This window comes from Musca domestica, unplaced genomic scaffold, assembly GCF_030504385.1.
Source record: "Musca domestica strain aabys unplaced genomic scaffold, Musca_domestica.polishedcontigs.V.1.1 7, whole genome shotgun sequence".
Lineage (NCBI taxonomy): Eukaryota > Metazoa > Arthropoda > Insecta > Diptera > Muscidae > Musca > Musca domestica.
This window is the reverse complement of record NW_026712383.1, coordinates 26,498,043-26,523,840: the sequence shown is the minus strand read 5'-3', so window position 1 is coordinate 26,523,840 and position 25,798 is coordinate 26,498,043. Positions and strand designations below refer to the sequence as shown.

Genomic DNA, 25,798 nt, shown 5'->3' with positions numbered 1-25,798 from the left:
TTCTCTCTTTAAAATGAGTCCACATTAAATCCACAGCTGAATAATTACATTTATAATCCACGCCTTAAATAATTTCTCCATATCTTCGTCGTGTAAAATATACCTTAAAATTCTCTTGTAAATAAATCCCATAAAAAACTTTTAAAAAATATCCTCGACTTTAAAATGATGTTTTCTTCCGAAATCTCTTAAAATCCAAATCAGAATTCCCTTAAGAAAGAAAATCCACTCTTACAAGTGCCAATAAAAATCCACTATCAGAAGTGTCCTTAAAAATGACCTTGAAAGTCCACACCTTAAAATGTCCTTAAAAAATAAGATTATAAAAATATCCGTAAATATCCGCGACTTAAAACATGTCCCTAAAAGTCCACGCCTTAAAAATGTCCCTAAAAATTCACACCTTAAAAAAGTCCTTAAAACTTTACGCCTTAGAAATGTCCTTAAAAATCCACGCCTTCAAAAATGTCCTTAAAAGTCCACACCTTAAAAAATGTCCCTAAAAATCAAGATTATAAAAATATCGGTAAAACTCCGCGACTTAAAAAATTTCCTTAAAAAACCTTAAAAATCAATCAACTATAAATCCACGCCTCGGAAAATTTTCCTTAAAAAATCTACGACTTAAAAAAATGTTCTTAAAAATGTTTTTAAAAATCCACGCATCGGAAAAATTTCCTTAAAAATCCGCGACTTAAAAATGTCCTTAAAAAATGTTTTTAAAAATCCACGCCTCGCAGAAATTTTTTCTTAAAAATCCGCCACTTAAATCCACGCCTTGTAAAAATTTCCTTAAAAAAATCTACGACTTAAAAAATGTTTTTAAAAATCCACGCCTCGGAAAAATTTCCTTAAAGATCCGCGACATAAAAAATGTCCTTAAAAATGTTTTTAAAAATCCACGCCTCGGAAAAATTTCCTTAAAGATCCGCGACATAAAAAATGTCCTTAAAAATGTTTTTAAAAATCCACGCCTTTTAAAAATTTCCTTAAAAAATCTACGACTTAAAAAAATGTTATTAAAAAATGTTTTTAAAAATCCACGCCTCGGAAAAATTTCCATAAAAAATTTACGACTAAAAAAAATGTTCTTTAAAAAGTTTTTTGAAAAATCCACGTCTCGGAAAAATGTCCTTAAAAAGTCTACGACTAAAAAAATTTCCTTCAATATGTTTTTAAAAATCCACGCCTCGGAAAAATTTCGTTAAAAATCCGCGACTTAAAAAACGTCCTTAAAAAATGTTTTTAAAAATCCACGCCTCGGAAAAATTTCCTTAAAAAATCTACGACTAAAAAAAATGTCCTTAAAAATGTTTTTAAAAATCCACGCCCCGCAAAAATTTCCTTAAAAAATCTACGGCTTAAAAAATGTTCTTAAAAACGTTTTTAAAAATCCACGCCTCGGAAAAATTTCCTTAAAAAATCTACGACTTAAAAAATGTTTTGAAAAATCCACGCCTCCTAAAAATTTCCTTAAAAATCCGCGACTTAAAAAATGTTTTTAAAAATCCACGCCTCGGAAAAATTTCCTTAAAAAATCTACGACTTAAAAAATGTTCTAAAATTTTTTTTTAAAAATCCACGCCTCGGAAAAATTTCCTTAAAAAATCTACGACTCAAAAACTGTTCTAAAATTTTTTTTTAAAAATCCACGCCCCGCAAAAATTTCCTTAAAAAATCTACGGCTTAAAAAATGTCCTTAAAAAATGTTTTTAAAAATCCACGCCTCGGAAAAATTTCCTTAAAAAATCTACGACTAAAAAAATGTCCTTAAAAAATGTTTTTAAAAATCCAGGCCTCTGAAAAATTTACTCAAAGATCCGCGACATAAAAAATGTCCTTAAAAAATGTTTTTTTAAAATCTACGCCTCGTAAAAATCGCCTTAAAAAATCTACGACTAAAAAAATGTCCTTAAAAATGTTTTTAAAAATCGACGCCTCGAAAAAATTTCCTTAAAAAATCTACGACTTAAAAAATGTTCCTAAAAATGTTTTTAAAAATCCACGCCTCGTAAAAATTTCCTTAAAGATCCGCGACATAAAAAATGTCCTTGAGAATCCGCATAAAAATAGTTCTCACCATGTATGACCGAACTAACGTTGGGCGCCATTTTTTTGGTTTCAATTTGGGTCCATATTTCCATTTTTTGTATTTTCATGTTTAAAGGACATTTTCCCAGGCTTGGATATTAAAAGGACATTTTTCCGAGGCGTGGATTTCAAAGAAACATTTTCCTAGGCGGGGATATTTAAGGACATTTTTCCAAGGCGTGGATATTTAAAGGACATTTTTTCGAGGATTGAATATTTAAATGACATTTTTCCAAGGCGTGGATATTTAAAGGACATTTTTTCGAGGATTGAATATTTAAATGACATTTTTCCGAGGAGTACATATTCAAAGGACATTTTTCCGAGGCGTGGATTTCAAAGAAACATTTTCCTAGGCGGGGATATTTAAGGACATTTTTCCAAGGCGTGGATATTTAAAGGACATTTTTTCGAGGATTGAATATTTAAATGACATTTTTCCAAGGCGGTAATATTTCAAGGACATTTTTCCGAGGATTGAATATTTAAAGGAAATATTTTCCGAGGCGTGGATATTTAAAAGTCATTTTCCGGAAAATTTTCCAGGCGTGAATATTTAAAGGACATTTTTCCGAGGATTGAATATTTAAAGGAAATATTTTCCGAAGATTGAATATTTAAAGGAAATATTTGCCGAGGCGTGGATATTTAAAAGTCATTTTGCGGAAAATTTTCCAGACGTGAATATTTAAAGGACATTTTTCCGAGGATTGAATATTTAAAGGAAATATTTTCCGAGGCGTGGATATTTAAAAGTCATTTTCCGGAAAAATTTCCAGGCGTGAATATTTAAAGGACATTTTTCCGAGGATTGAATATTTAAAGGAAATATTTTCCGAGGCGTGGATATTTAAAAGTCATTTTCCGGAAAATTTTCCAGGCGTGGATATTTAAAAGTCATTTTGCGGAAAATTTTCCAGACGTGAATATTTAAAGGACATTTTTCCGAGGATTGAATATTTAAAGGAAATATTTTCCGAGGCGTGGATATTTAAAAGTCATTTTCCGGAAAATTTTCCAGGCGTGAATATTTAAAGGACATTTTTCCGAGGATTGAATATTTAAAGGAAATATTTTCCGAGGATTGAATATTTAAAGGAAATATTTTCCGAGGCGTGGATATTTAAAAGTCATTTTCCGGAAAATTTTCCAGGCGTGAATATTTAAAGGACATTTTTCCGAGGATTGAATATTTAAAGGAAATATTTTCCGAGGCGTGGATATTTAAAAGTCATTTTCCGGAAAAATTTCCAGGCGTGAATATTTAAAGGACATTTTTCCGAGGATTGAATATTTAAAGGAAATATTTTCCGAGGCGTGGATATTTAAAAGTCATTTTCTGGAAAATTTTCCAGGCGTGGATATTTAAAAGTCATTTTGCGGAAAATTTTCCAGACGTGAATATTTAAAGGACATTTTTCCGAGGATTGAATATTTAAAGGAAATATTTTCCGAGGCGTGGATATTTTAAAGTCATTTTCCGGAAAATTTTCCAGGCGTGAATATTTAAAGGACATTTTTCCGAGGATTGAATATTTAAAGGAAATATTTTCCGAGGATTGAATATTTAAAGGAAATATTTTCCGAGGCGTGGATATTTAAAAGTCATTTTCCGGAAAATTTTCCAGGCGTGAATATTTAAAGGACATTTTTCCGAGGATTGAATATTTAAAGGAAATATTTTCCGAGGCGTGGATATTTAAAAGTCATTTTCCGGAAAATTTTCCAGGCGTGAATATTTAAAGGACATTTTTCGAGGCGTGAATATTCAAAAGACATTTTTCCGAGGCGTGGATATTTAAAGGACATTTTTCCGAGGCGTGGATTTCAAAGAAACATTTTCCTAGGCGGGGATATTTAAGGACATTTTTCCAAGGCGTGGATATTTAAAGGACATTTTTTCGAGGATTGAATATTTAAATGACATTTTTCCAAGGCGTGAATATTTCAAGGACATTTTTCCGAGGATTGAATATTTAAAGGAAATATTTTCCGAGGCGTGGATATTTAAAAGTCATTTTCCGGAAAAATTTCCAGGCGTGAATATTTAAAGGACATTTTTCCGAGGATTGAATATTTAAAGGAAATATTTGCCGAGGCGTGGATATTTAAAAGTCATTTTGCGGAAAATTTTCCAGACGTGAATATTTAAAGGACATTTTTCCGAGGATTGAATATTTAAAGGAAATATTTTCCGAGGCGTGGATATTTAAAAGTCATTTTCCGGAAAAATTTCCAGGCGTGAATATTTAAAGGACATTTTTCCGAGGATTGAATATTTAAAGGAAATATTTTCCGAGGCGTGGATATTTAAAAGTCATTTTCCGGAAAATTTTCCAGGCGTGGATATTTAAAAGTCATTTTGCGGAAAATTTTCCAGACGTGAATATTTAAAGGACATTTTTCCGAGGATTGAATATTTAAAGGAAATATTTTCCGAGGCGTGGATATTTAAAAGTCATTTTCCGGAAAAATTTCCAGGCGTGAATATTTAAAGGACATTTTTCCGAGGATTGAATATTTAAAGGAAATATTTTCCGAGGCGTGGATATTTAAAAGTCATTTTCCGGAAAATTTTCCAGGCGTGAATATTTAAAGGACATTTTTCCGAGGATTGAATATTTAAAGGAAATATTTTCCGAGGCGTGGATATTTAAAAGTCATTTTCCGGAAAATTTTCCAGGCGTGAATATTTAAAGGACATTTTTCGAGGCGTGAATATTCAAAAGACATTTTTCCGAGGCGTGGATATTTAAAGGACATTTTTTTCCGAAGCGTGCATATTTAAAGGATATTTTTCCAAGACGTGAATATTTAATGAACATTTTGCCGAGGATTGAATATTTAAAGGAAATATTTTCCGAGGCGTGGATATTTAAAAGTGATTTTCCTGAAAATTTTCCAGGCGTGAATATTTAAAGGACATTTTTCCGAGGTGTGGATATTTAAAGGACATTTTCCCATGCGTGGATTTTAAAGGGAAATTTTCCAATATAACTTCCATAGCTCCAGAATTTTTTACGGCATTTTTTACTCCGGGATTTTTGGCTGAAGCATGGAAATGTTTCTGACATGTGGATTTTAAAATTGTCAGAAGGGTGGATTTTCAAGGCAATTTTTCTTAGTACAGGATTTAAAGGACATTTTCCTGGGATCTACGTTGGTCTTTTATTCTAGTTCTGTTTTAAAAGAAATCAGATATAAAGACTCATTAAAAAGGTCGAATTTTTTTCGGTTAGTTAATTGGAACCGAAAAAATTTACCTTTTTTAATAAATTCACCCTTAATTCACTTCACTCTTCAAGCACCTTTCGACAACTCCTTGAACACAAAAATGTAAAGTTTCCTACTCCTTCCCAAATACCACAAACAGGCCAAATGTCACGTACGACCTGGGCCACGTAAAATGTAAACATTAATTGTCAATAAACCAAAATCGGAGAAAAAAAATCTATTTTGAAATTGAATTTTTAGCTTTTAGCTATTTACCATAGAGATATAGTCATACAAAGAACAATAAACACACACATACATATATACATGTGTCACAATTACATGGACGGAAAATTAATTTATATTACATATCCTTTTTTTTGGTTTGGTAGAGTACTTTAATATTTACATTTAAAATGTCAGAGTGTTGAAAGTTAAAAACCAAAAACGAAAAAAAAAGTAAATGAAATACCATCATCACATTAATGGACAAAACAATCAGACATCGAGACATACACACTCTCACTCACACACACACCCACACACACATTGAAAATATTGCCACTGTGAAAGTCTCAAAGTGCATTTGTGTTGGAAATGATTTATTAATGTTTTGCCCGAGGATATTTTGTGTCAACATAATATTGTGACATTCAGACTCATTCATTCAGACACTCACACACACACACATACGCACATACACACTCAATCATTATTTTCTGTCATCGGGTTTCATCACCTTTGTACTTTTCACAATTATCAATTGGCAAAAGCAGAAGTTTTATTAACACAGACATACATATGAACACACACATACATATAACGACACATATGAGTAGGCATACAACTTTTGACATCAAACATATAATCCATTTGACAAAAAGGATATGTGTGCATGTGTGTGACACACACAGGTATAGACATTTCGACAGGACATTTTAATTAGATGTCTCGCAAAACATGTCTCAAGAAATGTTGGCAGCAACAGAAGAGAAGCCCCAAGGATGTGTCGAATTGTGAGGGGGGTTTTTTTTTTTGAAAAAGGATAACTGTAAAATAATGGAAAATGTTTGAATAGAATTTCTTGCAGGGGATTGTAAAGGGAATCGAAAAAAGCATGAAATTTAAGAATATTTCTCTTGGAAAATTATTTAAGGGTATTTTTCAGAGTGAAGTTTTTTTGGATGGATTTCAAGGAAAATGTTTCGAATTTTTTTTTTGGGGCGAGTTTATTTTTAGTTTTAAAATTTCGGAATAGATATTTCTCTCAGGTGTTGATTTTTAGGGGAATTTTTCAGAGTATAGGTTTTTTTGGAAAAAAATCTGAAGCATGGATTTTGAAGGAAATGTTTTGGAATCGTGGATTTTTAAGGATTTTTTTTCCGGAACGATGGACTTTTAATTTTAAAATTAGGGAAGCGTGGATTTTTGGAGATTTTTTTTTTGTCGGAATTGTGGATTTTTATTTTTAAAATTTCTGAAAAAATATTTTTTCTCAGGTGTTGATTTTTATGGGAATTTTTTAGAATCTGGTTTTTTGAAAAAAAATTCTGATGCATGGATTTTAAAGAAAATGTTTCGGAATCTTGGATTTTTAAGGAAGTTTTTTCTGGAACCCTGGATTTTTAATTTAAAAATTTCGGAAGCGTGAATTTTTAAAGAATTCTTTTTTTCGGAATTGTGGATTTTTATTTTTTTTGGAAAACAATTCTAAAGCATTGATTTTAAAGGGAATGTTTCGGAAGCGAGGGTTTTAAAAGATTATTTTGCGGAAAGGTGGATTTTTAATTTTAAAATTTCGGAAGCGTAGTTTTGTTCAGGAAAATTTTCCAGGATTTTAAGGGCATTTTTGGGGCGTATGTTTCAAGGGAATTTTTCCGAGTCAAGGTTGTTTTTTTGAAAAAAAAATATTTTGAGTACAGGATCTATAGACCCTTGAAAGGCTGATAGTCGCTGGAAGACCTTTTGAGGGTCTTCTGGCATAAACAAGACCCTTAGAAAGTCTGATATCATTGAAAGATCTTTTGAAGGACTTCTGGGCATCTTCTGGCGTCAAAAAACCCTTAATAGATTTTCTATTACTGGAAGATCTTTTGAAGGAATTGTTGGCTCCCAAAACCCTTTCGAATGATTTGATGATTTTTTACCTGGACCACATTTTAAAGACCTTCTGTCACTTAAAGCCCTTTTACGGGGCATCTTCTAGCGTAAAAGACGCCCTCAAAAGGTCTTCTGTCACTGGAAAATCTTTTGAAGAACTTTCGTCTCCCAAGACCATTTGGAATGATCTAATTTATTGGAAGACCTAAGACGGCCTCTTGAAGGTTTTCTTTACCTAGACGACATTTTGAAGACCTTCAAAGACCTTTTTAAGGATTTCTATTTCTCGATGTCCTATTAAGGATCTCTTGTACATTGAATACGCCTACATTATTTTCCATGATCAGACATATGAGGGACTTCTGTCCTTTAGAGATTTCCTTGTCCAACGAAAAAAGAGGCTTTGCCCTTAGGAGAAATTTGAAGACCCTAGAATGTCTTCCGTCCCTGGAAGACCCTTTAAACGACTTCTGTCATAGAATGAAGATCCTTTTGATAGACCCGTCGATATTAAAATGACATTTTTCCGAGGCGTGGATATTTAAAGGATATTTTTCCAAGGTGAGTATATTCAAAGGATATTTTCCCAAGGCGTGTATATTTCGAAATGGATACTACACCCTAAGACTGAAAGTTGTTTGTGCAGGTACACGTCTTTGTATAGCCCTCATATAACGGTACCTGCCAATATTCGATATTTTGATGATTTTAGCGTCATTATTCACCGGAATTGTTTCAAATTACGTATTTAGAGTTCGTAATGGGAACTACAGTCTGTGACAGAAAATTGTCTATGCAGATCCAGGTCTTCGTATAGGCCCCAAATATCAGTACCTCCCTATATTCGGTATTTTGACGATTTTAGGTACAATACCCACCGAAATTGTTTGAGATGTGGTATTTGAAGTTCGTAATGAATGCTACAGCCTATGCCAGAAAATTGTCTGTGCAGGTCCTCGTTTTATTACCCCCATGATACCTCCCTATATTAGTTAATTTATTTATTTTAGCTACATTTTAAACAGATTTTTTTTCAAGTTTAGCATTTGAATATTATAATAGCTTATGACAAAAGTTGCCTATGCAGGTCGACGTCGTCGTATAGACCCTAATATACGGCTACGGTATTTTTAAGATTTTAACAAAATTTTAAATGGATTTTATTTTTCTGAAAATTGCCAAATTTGTACCAAATGGTGGAGGGTATTCAAAGTTCGGCCCGGCCAAACTTACAACTTTTTCACTTTTTTTTTTTTTTGAAATCGTCTTTGGTTAGTCAGATATAAAAATATTATTTCAAAAATCTACAACTGTTGATCGTTAAAAATTTCACGTTTGGAGGTCTCATTAATTTTCCTTGTATAAAATATTAAAAAAAAAAACACCCATGGAAGTCTTATAATTAGTGAAACCAATTTTTATGAAAATGTAAGTTTATAGGCAGGACATGAATTTAATTCCTCCAGAATTCTGATTTTAAATATTAACCCTTCAAAATTTAGTTTTTCAAATATTTATAAATTACAAAAAAAAAAATCCCATTCCCAAGTCATTTGTATCATTTCACTCTATAAACTCTTTATACCCCCCTCCTCTTTATTTATAACATTCACCTCCTTCATCCATCATGTTCGTTCTGTTTCGTTTTCATTTTTAATCCTTTTCAACTTGTGAAATTCTCATGCACTTGACAAGTGTCGCATTTTTGTGTTTTCATTACACGGAAAAGGTGGCAGGATATTTTCGTTCGGATGTGTAATGTTCACCCATTACACCTTTAGCTCTAGATGTGTGAAGACTCAATGCATGTGTGGATTTCTGTGTGTGTGTGTGTGAGTAGAATATTCCTTTGAAAGGATACATTGAACTATAGGGGGAACGGGATGGTGTTTATGTTGTCATTTGACATTTCAGCCTACAAGTGTGTGACATCGTAAAAGTGAAGTGTCAGTGTCAACATTAAAAGCGGATTAAAACAGCCAAGAGAAGGAGGAGTGGCATGAGCTGCAACAGCAGTGACACACAAGAGATGCAGTGGAGAGAGGCCGTGAGGGGAAAAGGTGGAATAGTGAAAGAGTTAATGGGAGTGAATGGAATGCAATTTTGAGCAAAAGGGGGGACAATAGAAATTAACAGTCTATTTACCGGCGGAACCTTTGGAGAGATATTTGAAGCATCACCGGTTCTCAGCGAGGCCATTGACTTCTTATAGTACCCATAGAAAAAATAAAATAACTAACTACTAATTCTTTTGATTTATTGTATTCAGACAAAATTCCTGCTTATCCTAACCTTTAGCAGCTCCATATTTTGCCCCCAGACTCCAGCAGGTGTTAAGAAAAACAAAAATATACTGCTTTGTCTTTCTATTCCATGTCTGGAGATTTTCCACGAAAATTGTAAGAAATAGACACAAGCAATAGATAAATATTTACTCTACTCAGAAGGAACGGAAGGGTGAAAGGGAGAACCCTGACATATGTGAAAAATCTCAGAACAAACAAGTACAAAATGCTGTAAGTTCAGCCGGGCCGAACTTTGAATATCCGCCACCATTTGGAACGAATTTGGTAATTTCCAAAAAAATAAAATCCGTCAAAATTCTGTTAAAATCTTAAAAATACCAAATGTAACCGTCAGACCATGTGGACCTGCATAGGCACTTTTGTCGTAAGCCATAACAATATTCAAATGCAAAACTTGAAGAAAAAAAAATCGGTGAATAATGTAGCTAAAATCACCAATATAGGGAGGTACTATTATATGGGGGCTATACCAAAGCGTGGTCCTGCACAGACAATTTTCTGTGATAGGCTGTAGCATTCATTACGAACTTCAAATACAAAATTTAAAATAATTCCGGTGCATAATGTCGCTAAAATCATCAAAACACCGAATATCGGGAGGTACCGTGCTATGGGGGCTATACCCAAACGTGGACCTACATGGGAAATTTTCAATACCAAAAGTCGTGCTAGTCTGCTCATCTACGAGCTGGACAAATGAGCTGGTCTGTAGCTCATCTAAATGAGCTGGTCTGCAGCTCATCTATATGAGCTGGCCTTCAGCTCATCGATATGAGCTGGTCGGCAGCTCATCCTATGTGAGCTGGTCTGCAGCTCATCGATATGAGCTGGTCTTCTGCTCATCCTATATGAGCTGGTCTGCAGCTCATCTATATGAGCTGATCTGCAGCTCATCTATATATGAGCTGGTCTGCAGCTCATCTATATATGAGCTGGTCTGCAGCTCATCCTATATGAGCTGGTCTTCAGCTCATCCTATATGAGCTGGTCTTCAGCTCATCTATATATGAGCTGGTCTGCAGCTCATCTATATATGAGCTGGTCTGCAGCTCATCCTATATGAGCTGGTCTGCAGCTCATCCTATATGAGCTGGTCTGCAGCTCATCTATATGAGCTGATCTGCAGCTCATCAATATGAGCTGGTCGGCAGCTCATCCTATGTGAGCTGGTCTGCAGCTCATCGATATGAGCTGGTCTTCTGCTCATCCTATATGAGCTGGTCTGCAGCTCATCTATATGAGCTGATCTGCAGCTCATCTATATATGAGCTGGTCTGCAGCTCATCTATATATGAGCTGGTCAACAGCTCATCTATATATGAGCTGGTCTGCAGCTCATCTATATATGAGCTGGTCGGCAGCTCATCCTATATGAGCTGGTCTGCAGCTCATCCTATATGAGCTGGTCTGCAGCTCATCCTATATGAGCTGGTCTGCATCTCATCCTATATGAGCTGGTCTGCAGCTCATCCATATATGAGCTGATCTCCAGCTCATCTGCATGAGCTGGTTTGCAGCTCATCTGCATGAGCTGGTCTGCAGCTCATCTGCATGAGCTGGTCTGCAGCTCATCTATATGAGCTGGTCTGCAGCTCATCTGGATGAGTTGGTCTGCAGCTCATCCTATATGAGCTGGTCTGCAGCTCATCTATATATGAGCTGGTCTGCAGCTTATCTATATATGAGCTGGTCTGCAGCTCATCTATATATGAGCTGGTCTGCAGCTCATCTATATATGAGCTGGTCTGCAGCTCATTTATATATGAGCTGGTCTTCAGCTCATCCTATATGAGCTGGTCTTCAGCTCATCGATATGAGCTGGTCTTCAGCTCATCCTATATGAGCTGGTCTGCAGCTTATCCTATATGAGCTGGTCTGCAGCTCATCTATATATGAGCTGGTCTGCAGCTCATCTATATATGAGCTGGTCTGCAGCTCATCTATATTTGAGCTGGTCTGCAGCTCATCTATGTGAGCTGGTCTGCAGCTCCTCTATGAGCTCTCCGGTTCATATATGATATCTCTGTCTCATCTGTGAGTTCTCCAGCTCATCTATGAGCTGTGTCCTTCCTCCTTCGAAAACATATATTTTATCCTTCCAATTTATCCTCCCCCTCCATTTGCCATATGCCAAATGATCTGTGACCGAACATTTGACATACTAATCTTTTCTAAATTGCAATATTTGTCAATAAACTTTCAATTGTTGCTGTCATGTTTTGAGCCATCATCGGAATTATCCTGGAATCCTTCAACGCCCCACCCCTCCCCTCTTCGAGCATTGCAAATTGTCGAAAATCCAGGCAACGGCATGAAGTGTAAACACTTTTCCACTTTTTCGAGATGGGATAATACTTGTAATCCGCTATTAGATTGTTTTTGAATAAAACATAAATAACAATGGACGAGTGTTTGTCACAAGCCTTTTAAGCACCACCGCCACCACCGCCACCACTGACAACAACAACAACTTCCAAAAAAGCGGTAGCACAAGCCGTGGCCCATAGTCGACAACAACATCAACCACCATATCAACATAATTCACCACTTTTGGCCTTTGAACATTAAAACTTTTGCACTCTTTCCGAAAATGATTGCATAAAAGAAAGTTTGGCGGGGGTGGTGGAGGATGGCGAGGTAGATGCGTGCTTGGTTATTGTCTGTCCTCATCATTCATTGCCTGGTTGTTGAGTAATTTTTTTGGTACTTTCACAACCGCTGTAGCTTCCTGGCTACTAGCTGCCTGGCTGGCATCATAAACCGAACGAACAGACACCCACTTCACTCCCCGTGGCAGCACCACACGCAGAGTGTTTTTGGTGTTTTCGGCAATGTGTTGCAATTCCCACGCTGTGTCAGAGGATTCTTTCACTTCTCACTTTTATGATTATTTTCATGGACTATTATTTGCCACATTTCACCCACCCACCTTCTTTTTGTTTGGGTAGGACAGAGGAAAACACCCAACAATGGCAGTGGCTCGAAATGATTTTCGGCCAATGTACTCAGGGAGTACAGAGGGTCAAAAGAGGATATATTGGAAGTCTCTCTTGAAAAGGATACAAGTAATTCTATATTTCTCTCTCAAGAAAATGTTTGGATGGAGGACGTTTGGAAAGTTCAAAAGGACGAAAAATATGGAAACTCTATCAAAATGCTCCTCAAAATAAAAAAGGGCCTGCCTAGGCTGTAGCACATAGTCCCCTCCATGTCAGGGGTGTTGTAAAGTCAAGTAACCATAAGGAACTAAGCGGTAGATGCCTGGATTCCCTTAGTCCCCCAGAGCATAGGTTACCCTCGACGGCAATATGGCCAAGCTAGTCAGATCTGATACCACCAGGACCCTGTCAATTTTTTCACCGCAAGCCCTATATTGGTCCTCTCATGTCTAAACATAAAGTCATGAACACTATGTACCCACTTCCCAAGCCTCCCCAGAGCGTAGATTGCTCTTGACGGCAATGTGGCCAAGTTTGTCAGATCTGATACCACCAGGACCCTGTCAATTATTTCACCACAAGCTCCATTATAAGTGACCACCTTTAGAATACCGCCTAAATATTAGTCCTCTCATGTCTAAACATAAAGTCATAAACACTATGTGCCCACTTCCCAAGCCTCCCCAGGGCCTAGGTTATCTTCGACGGCAAATTTTTCCAAGCTTGTCAGGTCTGATACCACCAGGGCCCTGTCAATTCTTTCAATTCCAGAAGCCACATTATAAGTGACCTCTTTTAGAATACCGCCTAAAAATAAGTCCGCTCATGTCTAAACATGAAGCCATAAACACCATGCACCCACGTCCCAAGGCTCTTCATCAGGTTGGACGAGACGTCGAACAAGGACTCGTCAGATCTGTTACCACCAGGACCCTATCAATTCTTTCAATTCCACAAGCCCCATTATAAATGGCCTCTTTTGGAATACCGCCTAAATAATAGTCCTCTCATGTCTAAACATGAAGCCATGAACACCATGCACCCACTTCCCAAGGCTCTCCATCAGGTTGGACGAGATCTCTAACAAGCACAGAAAGTCGCACCCAGCTATAGCTGGTATTTTCTGTCGACATAATAGCAACTTTACTTCATCAGCCTTTGGTAGCTGAAGACCAGGACAACGTCCCCAATCTACTTCACTGACCAGTTCGATCATTATCTTCATTCATTTCTTTCCTTAATTTTTTCATCCGATCATTCATTTCAGCTCAACAGATCTATGAACTCAATTGTTTCTATACCCTCCACCATACATAGTATGGATGGTATATTAAGTTCGTCATTCCGTTGTGTAACTAATCGAAATAATAATTTTAGACCAAACAAAGTATATATATCCTTGATCAGCGTAAAATTTTAAGACGATTTAGCCCCGTCCGTCTGTTGTATATCACGCTAGAGTCAAAACGAACTAAGATGGGATACTAAAATTTTGAAAAAAATGGGCTATATCGGTCCACTATATCGAATGGGCACCATAGAAAGGTACCCCCCGTTTTTCGGTATTTTTCAATGGAATTGTCTGAAATTCTACACAAGGAGTTCTTTGTGGGACTTTACTTCCTGGGAGAGAATTGTCTATATAGGTCCACGATATCGTATATCCCCCATAAAACGGTACCTCCCGATATTCGGTATTTTAATGATTTTTGCGACGTTATTCAACGAAATTGTTTCAAATTTCGTATATTAAGTTCGGAACAGTTACTGCAGCATATGACACAAATTACTTATGCAGGACCACTTCTTCGTACAGCCCACATCAAACGTTTTTCATTTGAGCGGTATTTTCCGACGGATTTTTTTTTTTTTTTTTTTTTTTTTTTTTTGAAAATTTGATAGTTTCTTCCAAATAGCGGAGGGTATAAAAAGTTCGACCCGGTCGAACTTAGCTGTTTTTTACTTGATTTACCTAAAATTATCTCTTCTACGAACTAATGTGTGAAGACAAAATTAAACACTAATATTCTATTGCAATTACTTGAATGAGTTAAGCTCTGTGATATAGGGATAGGTTCTGCTGCAATGTTTCTGTTATATATTTTAAATTATATAATTTAAATCTGTAATTTCATATTTAACCAGTAAAGAAAGTCTTAAAGTCCGGGCCGACTTTTATTACCCATTTGGTGAACATTTAACTTAAAATCGGATAAAGATATATATGGGAGCTATATCCAAATCTGAACCGATGTCGATGAAATTTGGCAAAGGTATGTTAGAGAAGAATTTGATATATTTCCCGAAATATCGATGTTACAGAGTGCATATTTCGGCTGCGGAGGACAAAAATAACAAACACTATATATGGGAGCTATAGCTATATCTGAAACGATTTAGATAAAATTTGGCACACTTATTTTTAGGCCTTCTTTGCTGTTTGAATTGGTGCACAGTAATGATTTGTGTAAAATTTCATCTGGATCGGGCAAAAAATGCGATCTGTACTTTGTTTACAAAAAAAAAAAACTTGGTTCTGGAAAAAGTGTAATTTGAACTACTCTTCTATGTGAAGCACCTTTCGAAAAATTACCGATGGTAAAGTTACTAAATCCTATAGAGAGCTTGAAAAAAGTTGCAATGTGAGGGGAAAACAGTGAAATAATATCGGAGTGATATGGGAATTGCGATAAAATCCAGAAAAAAACAAGGTTTGGCCGTACTCGAAAAAATCACCGAAGGCAAATTCGCTAACAGTGAAAAAGTATCTGAGTGATATGGGAACTCAGAGAAATCCAGTCCAAAACAAGTCTCGACCCAGAAACTTGTTCAACAAACATTCATAGGCAAGACCGAAATTGTATGACTGGTATTGTAACATTATTGTGATCTGCATTAGTCAGCATGGATAATGTCAGAACCATTTTTTTATACCCTCCACCATACTTTGGATGGTATATTAATTTCGTCATTCCGTTTGTAACTCCTCGAAATACTCATGTCAGACCCAACAAAGTATATATATTCTTGATCGGCGTAAAATTCTAAGACGATTTAGCCATGTCCAGGCTGTCCTTCGAACGAATTGAGATAGAAGGCTAAAATTTTGCACACATGCTTATTGTTTCTAGAAGGCAGGTTAAGTTTGTGAATGGGCCATGTAGGTCCCCGTTTTCATATAACACCCATATATCGGTACCTCCCGATATTCGGTACTTTGTTGATTTTAACGACATTATTCACCGGAGTTTTTCAAATTTGGTATTTGAAGTTCGAAATGGATACTACAGCCTAAGATAGAAAATTATCTGTGCAGGTCCAGGTCTTCGTATTCGGTATTTTGATGATTTTAGCGACCTTATTAACCGGAATTGGTTCAAATTTGGTATTTGAAGTTCGTAATGGATACTACAGCCTGTGAGAGAAAATTGTCCATGCTGGTCCAGGTCTTCGCACAGCTCCGATATAACGGTACCTCTATATACGATATGCCTATGTAGGTCCACGTCGTATACACCCCAATATAACTACTATCTTCGGTATTTTTAAAATTGTAGCAGAATTTTTTAAGGATTTTATTTTTTGAAAATTTCCAAATTCGTTCCAAATGGTAGAGGGTATTCAAAGTTCGGCCCGGCCGAACTTACTGCTTTCTAACTTGTTTGAATTCAATTATTAACATTTTTTATTTTGATTTCATTCACTTTACACTGATAGCCTTACAAAGTTTTATCAGCTGATTAAAAAAGAGAAGAAATATTTCGCCGGAATCTAACGATTGCAAAATTCCTTTCGAGGGGAATTCATGGGAACAAAAATTCCCCATGTTTTTCCCGAAAAGGGTAATAAAACAAGTACTATGTATTATCTTAAAAAAAATTATGTAAAATTTAAAAAAGCGATTTAATTCCGCATTCGTTATTAACGCCCCTTTCGGGACATTTGAAATCATCAGAGCTTAAATACAGGGAAAGAAGTCACGAATCTTTGCAAATATTTCGGATTGCACCAAACAAGTGTTTCGAGACATAGATGTTCACGAGGACGCAGACATTTTAGAAAGATATGTTGAACCTGAAGTGGAGTGTTGTCATTCTACAGATCATAAGACCTTTTTTGGATTTTATTTATTTTATTTTATTATTATTTATTTTATTATTATTATTATTATTTATTTTATTTATTTATTTATTATATTTATTTTATTTATTGTATTTATTTATTTTATTATATTTATTTATTTCTTTTTTTGGGAAATGTTTTGGATCTTATTTCGAGTAGAATACCTATTTGAGACCTCTTATAAATAATTCTATGAAGGAAAACTAAACTAATAAAATTTATTTGATTTATTCCAGTGTTGTATTTATGTTACACTTCCTCCATTTTCCCTTATTCCATATACATGTTATTCTGTTCTATTCATTTATCTAAATACGTATTTGTTTATTTGTATTATGGCATTGTATCACCTCCCAACTTCACCTCCTCCCCCCTGGCTCTTTGTGGCAAACTCTGCCAGTGCCATGTGAATGGACATAATCGCTTTTGTGTCTTTATGCTACATTTAATATTGGCTTAAAAGCTTTAAAGCTACATGGCATTGGACTTTTATATCATCGTGGTGGCTAGCAATGGGACATGGCTATAGGTGAGGTTGGTAGGGCGAAGGGAGGGAAATAATATCAAATTTGAACTCTAACTCAAATTTCTTTTTGGGTCAAATCCACTATTTGTAGACAAATTTGTTGTATTGAGGTCTGAAGAAAAAATATGTATGGAGGGTATATGAAGTTTGCCATTCCGTTTGTAACACCTCGAAATATACATTTGAGACCCCACAAAGTATATATACTCTTGATCATCATACAATTCTATGTCGATTTAGCAATGTCCTCCCTTCTGTGCGTCTGTCAGTCTATTCGTCTGTCCGTCTGTGTAAATCACTCTAGCTTCCGATAGAAATGAAGTAGGTTGATAAAATTTTACTCAAATGTGTATTATGTCTGCAGGACTTTTGGTATTGAAAATGGGCCATGTAGGTCCACGTCTTCGTATAGCCCTCATATAACGGTACCTCCAGATATTCGGTATTTCGATGATTTTAGCGACATTATTCACCGGAATTGTTTCAAATTTGGTATTTGAAGTTCGTAATGAATACTACAGCCTGTGACAGAAGATTGTCTCTGCAGATCCACGTCTTCGTATAGCCTCCATATAACGATGCCTCCCGATTTTCGGTATTTGGATGATTTTAGCAACAATATTTTCCGGACTCGTTTCAAATTTGGTATTTGAAGTTCATAATGGATACTACATCCTAAGACAGAAAATTAGCTATGTAGGTCCACGTCTTCGTATAGCCCCCATATGACGTTACCTCCCGATATTCGGTATTTTGATGATTTTAGCGACATCATTTACCGGAATTATTTCACATTTTGTATTTGACGTTCGTAATGGATACTACAGCCTATGACAGACAATTGTCTGTGCAGGTCCACGTCTTTGTATAGCCCCTATATAACGGAACCCCCGATTTTGGGTTTTTTGATGATTTTAGAGACACTATTTAACGGAATTGTTTCAAATTTCGCATTTGAAGTTCATAATGGATACTACAGCCTATGACAGAAAATTGTCTGTGCGAGTCCACGTCTTCGTATAGCCCCCATATAGCGGTACCTCCATATTTTCGGTATTTTGATGTTCTTAGCGACTATTTTCACCGGAATTATTTCAAATTTGGTATTTGAAGTTCATAATGGATACTACAGCCTATGACAGATAATTGTCTGTGCAGGTTCACGTCTTCGTATAGCCCCCATATAACGGTACCTCCCGATATTCGGTATTTTGATGATTTTAGCGACATTATTTACCGCAATTGTTTCAAATTTGGTATTTGAAGTTCGTAATAAATATTACAGCCTATGACAGAAGATTGTCTTTGCAGGTCCACGTCTTCTTATAGCCCCCATATAACGGTACCTCCCGACATTCGGTATTTTGATGATTTTAGCTACATTATAAACAGATTTTTTTTTTCAAGTTTCGCATTTGAATATTGTAATAACTTGTGACAAAAGTTGCCTATGCAGGTCCACGTCGTAGTATAGACCCTAATTTTTAAGATTTTAACAGAATTTTGAACGGATTTTATTTTATTTTTTTTTTTTTTTTTTTGAAAAGAAAGTTTTTTTTAAGAAAATCACATGAGGCTGTACTCTCCTTTGAACATTCTTTTAAAAATCCGAATTCTCAAAATTGAATAGTAAGAATTTGTAAAATATTAGCGTCCTAAGAATTTTTGAATTCCGGGACCGTAAAAATAACTTTTTTAAAAAGTTCTACACTCATACATTACTGATAACCCATTAAGGAATTTGTTATAAACTTTAAACTCTCTCCTGATATTATCCTTCAGCCTTTCAACTGTTAGCCTACCAACCTTGGCAACACCTTTTCAAAACCCCCGCCAAAAACTTTTCCTGCCAAAAATAATAATCACACCAAGTATTCAAGTGTTACAAAGACTATTATCTCATTATCCTTGTGGTATGTTAAAAAACAACATTTACATGCATCTTTAATGAGCGATATCCTGCCGGAGTGTTCTCCATAAACACTCACACACAACCAAACACTCAAGTGTTAATTACATCTCCTCAACTGATTATAAATCGTATTTTGCATAATTAATTTTATTTTCTTAACATTACAGCAAGGATATCGCTGCTGCGAGGACTAAAGGCATTTTGGGCTTATGGGCTTCTTTATGTTATTTTAAGACCGCACGAAATCACTTTTTCAGATTAGAACTTACAAGAGGCAATGGGGAAAGAGATTTATATTTTGTGGCTACTTACCATCTTTATTCATGGCCGATTGAAAGCATTTATTCAAACGACATGCCCGACACTGGTTACGATGTGTTTTGTCGACGGGACAGCGTCCCTTCATATCACCCGTCGCCTTGCAGGTGTAAATGCGATTGCGATGAATGCTGCGTTTGAAGAAGCCGGAGCAACCTGGAAGTCGAGAAATAAAATTGAAGATTATATAAAAAGCAAATAGAATTTTGAGAAATATGGATTTTTTTACAAAATTTTCAAACGGTTATCCACACACATGTTTTTTTTAAGTAGTTAATATTCTTAGAATTAGAAAAAAAATTTTTTAAGGATATCCAGAAACAATTTTTTTAAATATTATTAGTGTTCATCGAATAAAAACCAGTTAAAAGGCAATAAATTCGGCCAGGTCGAACTTTTAATACCCTCCACCATTTAGAACGAATTTGGAAATTTTAAAAAAATAAAATCCTTAAAAAATCCTGTTAAAAATTTAAAAATACCGAATATAGCCGTCATATTGGGGTCTATACGACGTCATAAGCCATTACCATATTCAAATTCGAAACTTGAAATAAACGGTGAATAATATAGGTAAAATCATCAAAATATCGTATATAGGGAGGTACCGATATATCGGAGCTGTGCGAAGACCTGGACCAGCATAGATAATTTCCTGTCACAGGCTGTAGCATCCGTTACGAAGTTCAAATACGACATCTCAAACAATTTCGGTGGGTATTGTACCAATACCGAATATAGTTAGGTACTGATATATGGGGCCTGTAGACTGTAGTTCCCATTACGAACCCTAAATACGTATTTTGAAACAATTCCAGTGAATAATGTCGCTAACATCATCAAAATACCGAATATCGTTAGGTGCCGTTATATGGAGGGTATACGAGGACGTGGCACAGACAATTTTCTGTCTTAGGCTGTAGTATCCATTACGAACGCCAAATACCAAATTTGAAACAATTCCAGTGAAAAATGTCCCTAGAATCATTAAAATGCCGAATATCGGGAGGTACCGTTATATGGGGGCTTTACGAAGAGGTGGACCTGCACATACAATTTTCTGTCTTAGGCTGTAGTTTCCATTTCGATCTCCAAATACCAAATTTGAAACAATTCCGGTGAATAAATTCGCTAAAATCATCAAAATACCAAATATAGGGAGGTACTGGTATCTGGGGCCTATACGAAGACCTGGACCTGCATAGACAATTTTCTGTCATAGACTGTAGTTCCCATTACAAACTCTAAATTCGTAATTTGAAACTAATCCGGCGAATAATGACGCTAAAATCATCAAAATACCGAATATCGAGAGGTACAGTTATATGGGGGCTATACGAAGACGTGGACCTGTACATACAATTTTCTGTCGTAAGTCGTAGTACCCATTACGAACTTCAAATAACAAATTTGAAACAATTCTGGTGAAAAATGTCCCTAAAATCATTAAAATACCGAATATCGGGAGGTACCGTTATATGGGGGCTTTACGAAGAGGTGGACCTGCACAGACAATTTTCTGTCTTAGGCTGTAGTATCCATTTTGAATTTCAAATACCAAATTTGAAACTATTCCGGTGAATAATGTCGCTAAAATCATACAATTTTATCAATCAACTTCAATTCGTTCGGAAGCTAGAGTGATTTCCACAGACGGATAGACGGACGGACATCGCTAAATCGACAAAGAATTTAATGCTGATCAAGAATATATGTACTTTGTGGGGTCTAAAATGTGTATTTCGAGGTGTTACAAACGGAATGACAAACTTAATGTACCCTCCATACTATGGTGGAGGGTATAAAAAATTCTTGAAAAATGTCGCTGCAATGATAACCGTTATATGGAGCTGTACGAAGACGTGCGTAAGTATTTATACCCTACACCACTTAGTGGTAAGGGTATGATGTCTTTGTGCATTTGTTTATAACATGGAGAAGGACTCTAGTAAGACCCATCTTTTGAGGAACTTCATAGAACCACTCTCTAGGTCGATTTTTGCTTGTCAAGCCGTCTGTCCATGTATTCTTGTGAACATAATGCAGGTCGCATTTACTATCCAATTGAGATTAAATTTTCCAAACAATATTTGTTTGGCCCAAGGACGAACCCTATTGAAATTGGTGAGTAGCGGTTCAAATTTAGATGTAGCTCGCATATATATCTTCAACCGATTTCCGATTAATTGTACACCAAATGGCCAATATCAGTCCAAATGACCTGAATTTTGGCACTTCCGACCGAATTCAGTCTAAAAGTAAGTTCAAAATTGGTTCAAATACAGCTATGGATCCCATATACATGTTTAATCAGATTTGGGGTTTTAAGCCCCTTACATGCGCAATATTTACACAAGAAGAATGATATTTGATACTGGGCATCAGATACTGCTAGGGCATCAGATACTTCAGATATAGCTTTAGCTCCCATGTGAATATTTTAACCGATTTGGTGTTTAAAGTCCCTCACAAGCGTAATATGCATTCCAAAACAACTTTATTTAGTGCCAGATACGTGATGCAGCTCTAAAATAAATGTACCAAATTGTATCAAAATCGGTTCAGATTTGGATATAGGTCCCATATGTCTTCAACCAATTTCGGGTTAATTGTGCACCAAATTACCAAAAGTACTGAAATTTGGTACATCCGACCGAATTCAGTCTAGAAGTAAGTACATCAGATTTGGGAAAAATCGGTTCAAATATGGCTATAGCTCCCATATATATGTTTCATCCGATTTGGTGTTTAAGTCTTTCACATTCTAATGTACAATCGACAACAATGATATTTGGTACCAGATATCTTATAAAGCTCGGAAATACCTTTGCCAAATTTTATATCCTGCAAATATTTGCAAATATCTTATATAAAGTATAGGAAATATACGATGTAGTCCAAATATGGCACGTTGTAATATTTATATCAGTCTTAAGACAGATACAAATTGGACAATATTATCCAACTGTTTCGAAACCTCTCCCATAAAGAGTCAACAGTGTGAATAATCATAATTCAAGGCTTGGGACATAAATATGTCGGCAAAACCGTCGGTTTTTTTTAACTTTTTTAAATATTTTTTTTCAAGGACTATCCCAACAATAAACGTGGATTTTTTTAAATAACTTTTTAAGGGACCATCCACACAACAAACATGCATTTTTTATAACCTCAGCCATATGGCTAAAGAGGGTATATATCATTTGATACGACCAGAACTTGCCTCATCGAAATATTTATATGAAAAAATCGTTTCACAATTTATAACACCCTTTGTGGGTGAGGTACCAGAAGGTGTTCGCAGTATATCATCTTCACTACAGAGCTTAGTTTGCAAAAATTTTTTGTATGTGTTAAATTTGAAGGGAGTTATTACACTTTCATTGCGAGTTTTGTTTTTCAAAATCTTGAACCCTATGTGAGGCAGGTAGCAAACGAAATGATCCGATCTCTACCATCTTTATTATTTATCATCTTTTCTTTATTTATCTTTTCTTGATGGAAATATTGAGATGTAGAGATGTATAAGCTTCATGATTATTCAAAAATTTCTCGCCTTGGGGAGGTACCAGAAGGAGTGGACCGATACATTCCATCTTCACAGCAGATTTTGTGTTACTAGAAATAATGGGATGTGTGAAATATGAAGACAATCTGACTCTTACATCACATTTTATAAGAGTTATTATAATTCAAAATTTGACCCTTTGTGAGGGAGGTACTTCGTGGAGTGGACCGATATTGTCCATATTCACACCTGACCTAGCACTGTTGGAAATATTAGGATTTGGAGCAAAATCGGTTTATCCTTTATCATTCTGTGCAGTAAATTTTTTTCTTTAAAAATATTGACATTTTTTGGGGAAGTACCAGAGGAGTGGATCAATAATTATTTCGGATTATTTCGAATGTTTATTTCGGATTCTATAATTGTTTTGGTTATTCAAGCTTTTACCTTTTGTGGGGAAGGTACCAGAAGAAATGGTCCGATCTCTACCGTTTTTGTAACAGATCCTGTGTTGATAGAAATGTTCAGATGTGCCAAGTCTAAATGGAATCGGGTATTAATTTTTTTTCATTGGATATTCAAAATTTCGACCTTTTGTGGGGGAGGCACTTGACCGATATTATTTTGCACCTGACCTAGAACTGACGCAGATATTGGGATTTGCAAAGCTAGAATAAAATCGGATTATTGCTTCTCTTTCTGCGCAAAAGATATTTTTTTGTTTGTCTGTTTTTTTTTTATTTTTGAAAATTTCGACCTTTTTCCATCTTAGCACCAGACCTTGGGTTAATAAAAATATTGGGATGTATGAAATTTAAAGACAATCGGACCCTTACATCACATTTTATATGAGTTATAATTATTCGAAATGCTGACCCTTTGTGCTGACACCAAGTATTGGATCGATATTGTCCATTTTCTCACCTGACCTAGAACTGACGTAAATATTAGGATTTGCAAAGTTGGAGCAAAATCGGGTTATCCTTTCTGGTTCTGTGCAGAAAATGTATTTTTTGAAAAATTTCCGCGTTTTGTGTGGGAGGTGCCAGAAGGAGTGGATATTGCCCATCTCCGAACTCGATCTAAGTTTGATAAAAATATTACGATGTACCATGTTTGGACTAAATCGGTGATCCCTTCGAGAATAATCGTGCGCACCAGCCATCCCGACAGACAAACGGACGGACGGACATCGGTAGATCGACTCCAAATGTCCTGAAACGGATTTGGTCCAAAGAAACCTAGGGTCTAAAGGCATTATTTCAATGAGGCAAGTTTTGGCAGTATCAAATGATATATACCCTCTCTAGACATATGGCTGAAGGTATACGTATCACATATCTCATGTAAAGTGAAGGAAGTAGTCGATAGAGTCCAAATCTGGCACATCGCAATATTTATGTCATATTTATTCATGTCCGATGCGAAATGGAACCTATTCCTATTGGAACCAATTCCTTTGGAACCTACTTCGTAGAGGGTCAAAAATTTGAATAATCATGACATAAGTTAAAATATATTTAAATAATCGAACATGGGCTGAGGGTTTGCATCTGTCGGAAAAACCGAATGATACCCTTTAACTTGTTAATGTTTAAATTGGCCCAAGGGGTCCTAGAAAGGGCAATTCACGGGGTTCAAAGGGTTAAGAATAATTTTTCAAAAATATATATTTTTTGTAATTAAATTTTTAAACTTACCATCACAACTGTATATCCCATAATGTTTACCGGAACTGCGATCGCCACACACCTTGCAGGGTATATCCAAAAGGCGATCCCCTGAAAAAAACGAAACAAAAAATTAAAATGATTTCAACCTGAAAGAGTAAATGAAGTGTCAAAAAAGGATATGCCAAAATAGAAAGGACAACATCAACAAAATCACATGCATAGTCAACCAGTTGCCGAACCCCTTTTTATTTCCTCCAAGACTAGAGTGGAGGGGTTTGATAATTTTTCTGCTAATCCATGGCACTTCGAGGAGCACGTAAACCTATTTTATTTTTCGAAATTCCTCTATAAACATTGCAATGTTGACACGACCGGCACTTGTCAAAACAATGGTCGGAAATATTTTGTACGGAAATATTTTTTGGGGGGTGACGAATTAGTGACAAATGACATATTGTTTTTTCAACCTCAACTCAACTCTAACCCCAGCAATTTGAAATAACAAGCAGAGCCAGGCTGTCGGCCAGCTAATCAATGGCGCGTGCCACAAATTTTCACACCCTTCGAGTGGTTTTGCGGAGGGGTGGTGAAGTGTGTGCACAATTATCCGATATTTGTTAAGTTTACCCAGAATCTTGGCTTAGCAAAAAAAAGGTACTGTTTTCCTACTGGGTGGTATCAGAGGACATTTGAGGGCTCGAAAGTAATTTTGCCTTTTTGGAGTTTTGTTTGGATTGGCGTTTTCAGGGCGTCTCATACTTTTTTAACCTTTGACAAGTTTTAAAGTGGGCCATACAATTCTCCCACCCTCCCCTTCTGCTTCTTCGCTTACCTCACATTGTGGCTTATAATTTGTGTGTCCTTTTTTCCAACTAGTTGTTGTTGTTGTTGCTGTAATAGTTCTCTGTTGTCCCTTTTGTTATTATTTTTAAACTTTTTGATATTGCCATTGTTTATCTTTTTCGAAAAATAAAGAATAAACATTGTTGTTGCCACTTTTGTTTTTGTTGTCACCGGCGACATGTTGTTGGCGTAGATGTCCTTTTCCCTTTGTGAGAAATTCTGATTTTAATATTTCCCATGTTTGGTT

General features: G+C 35.8%; 1 protein-coding gene across 1 annotated transcript in view; it reads right to left on the bottom strand.

Annotated features, from left to right (window-relative positions):
* Positions 1-25,465, bottom strand: part of LOC101892303 (protein dissatisfaction) — a 69,958-nt gene extending 44,493 nt beyond the window's left edge. The window contains exons 1-3 of the mRNA XM_020036895.2: positions 25,378-25,465; positions 24,736-24,816; positions 19,522-19,683 (exon numbers count right to left, since the gene is read on the bottom strand). Coding sequence (XP_019892454.2) covers positions 19,522-19,683; positions 24,736-24,816; positions 25,378-25,465 — 331 coding nt within the window. The remainder of the gene's footprint in view (positions 1-19,521; positions 19,684-24,735; positions 24,817-25,377) is intronic.
* Positions 25,466-25,798: the final 333 nt, after the last annotated feature.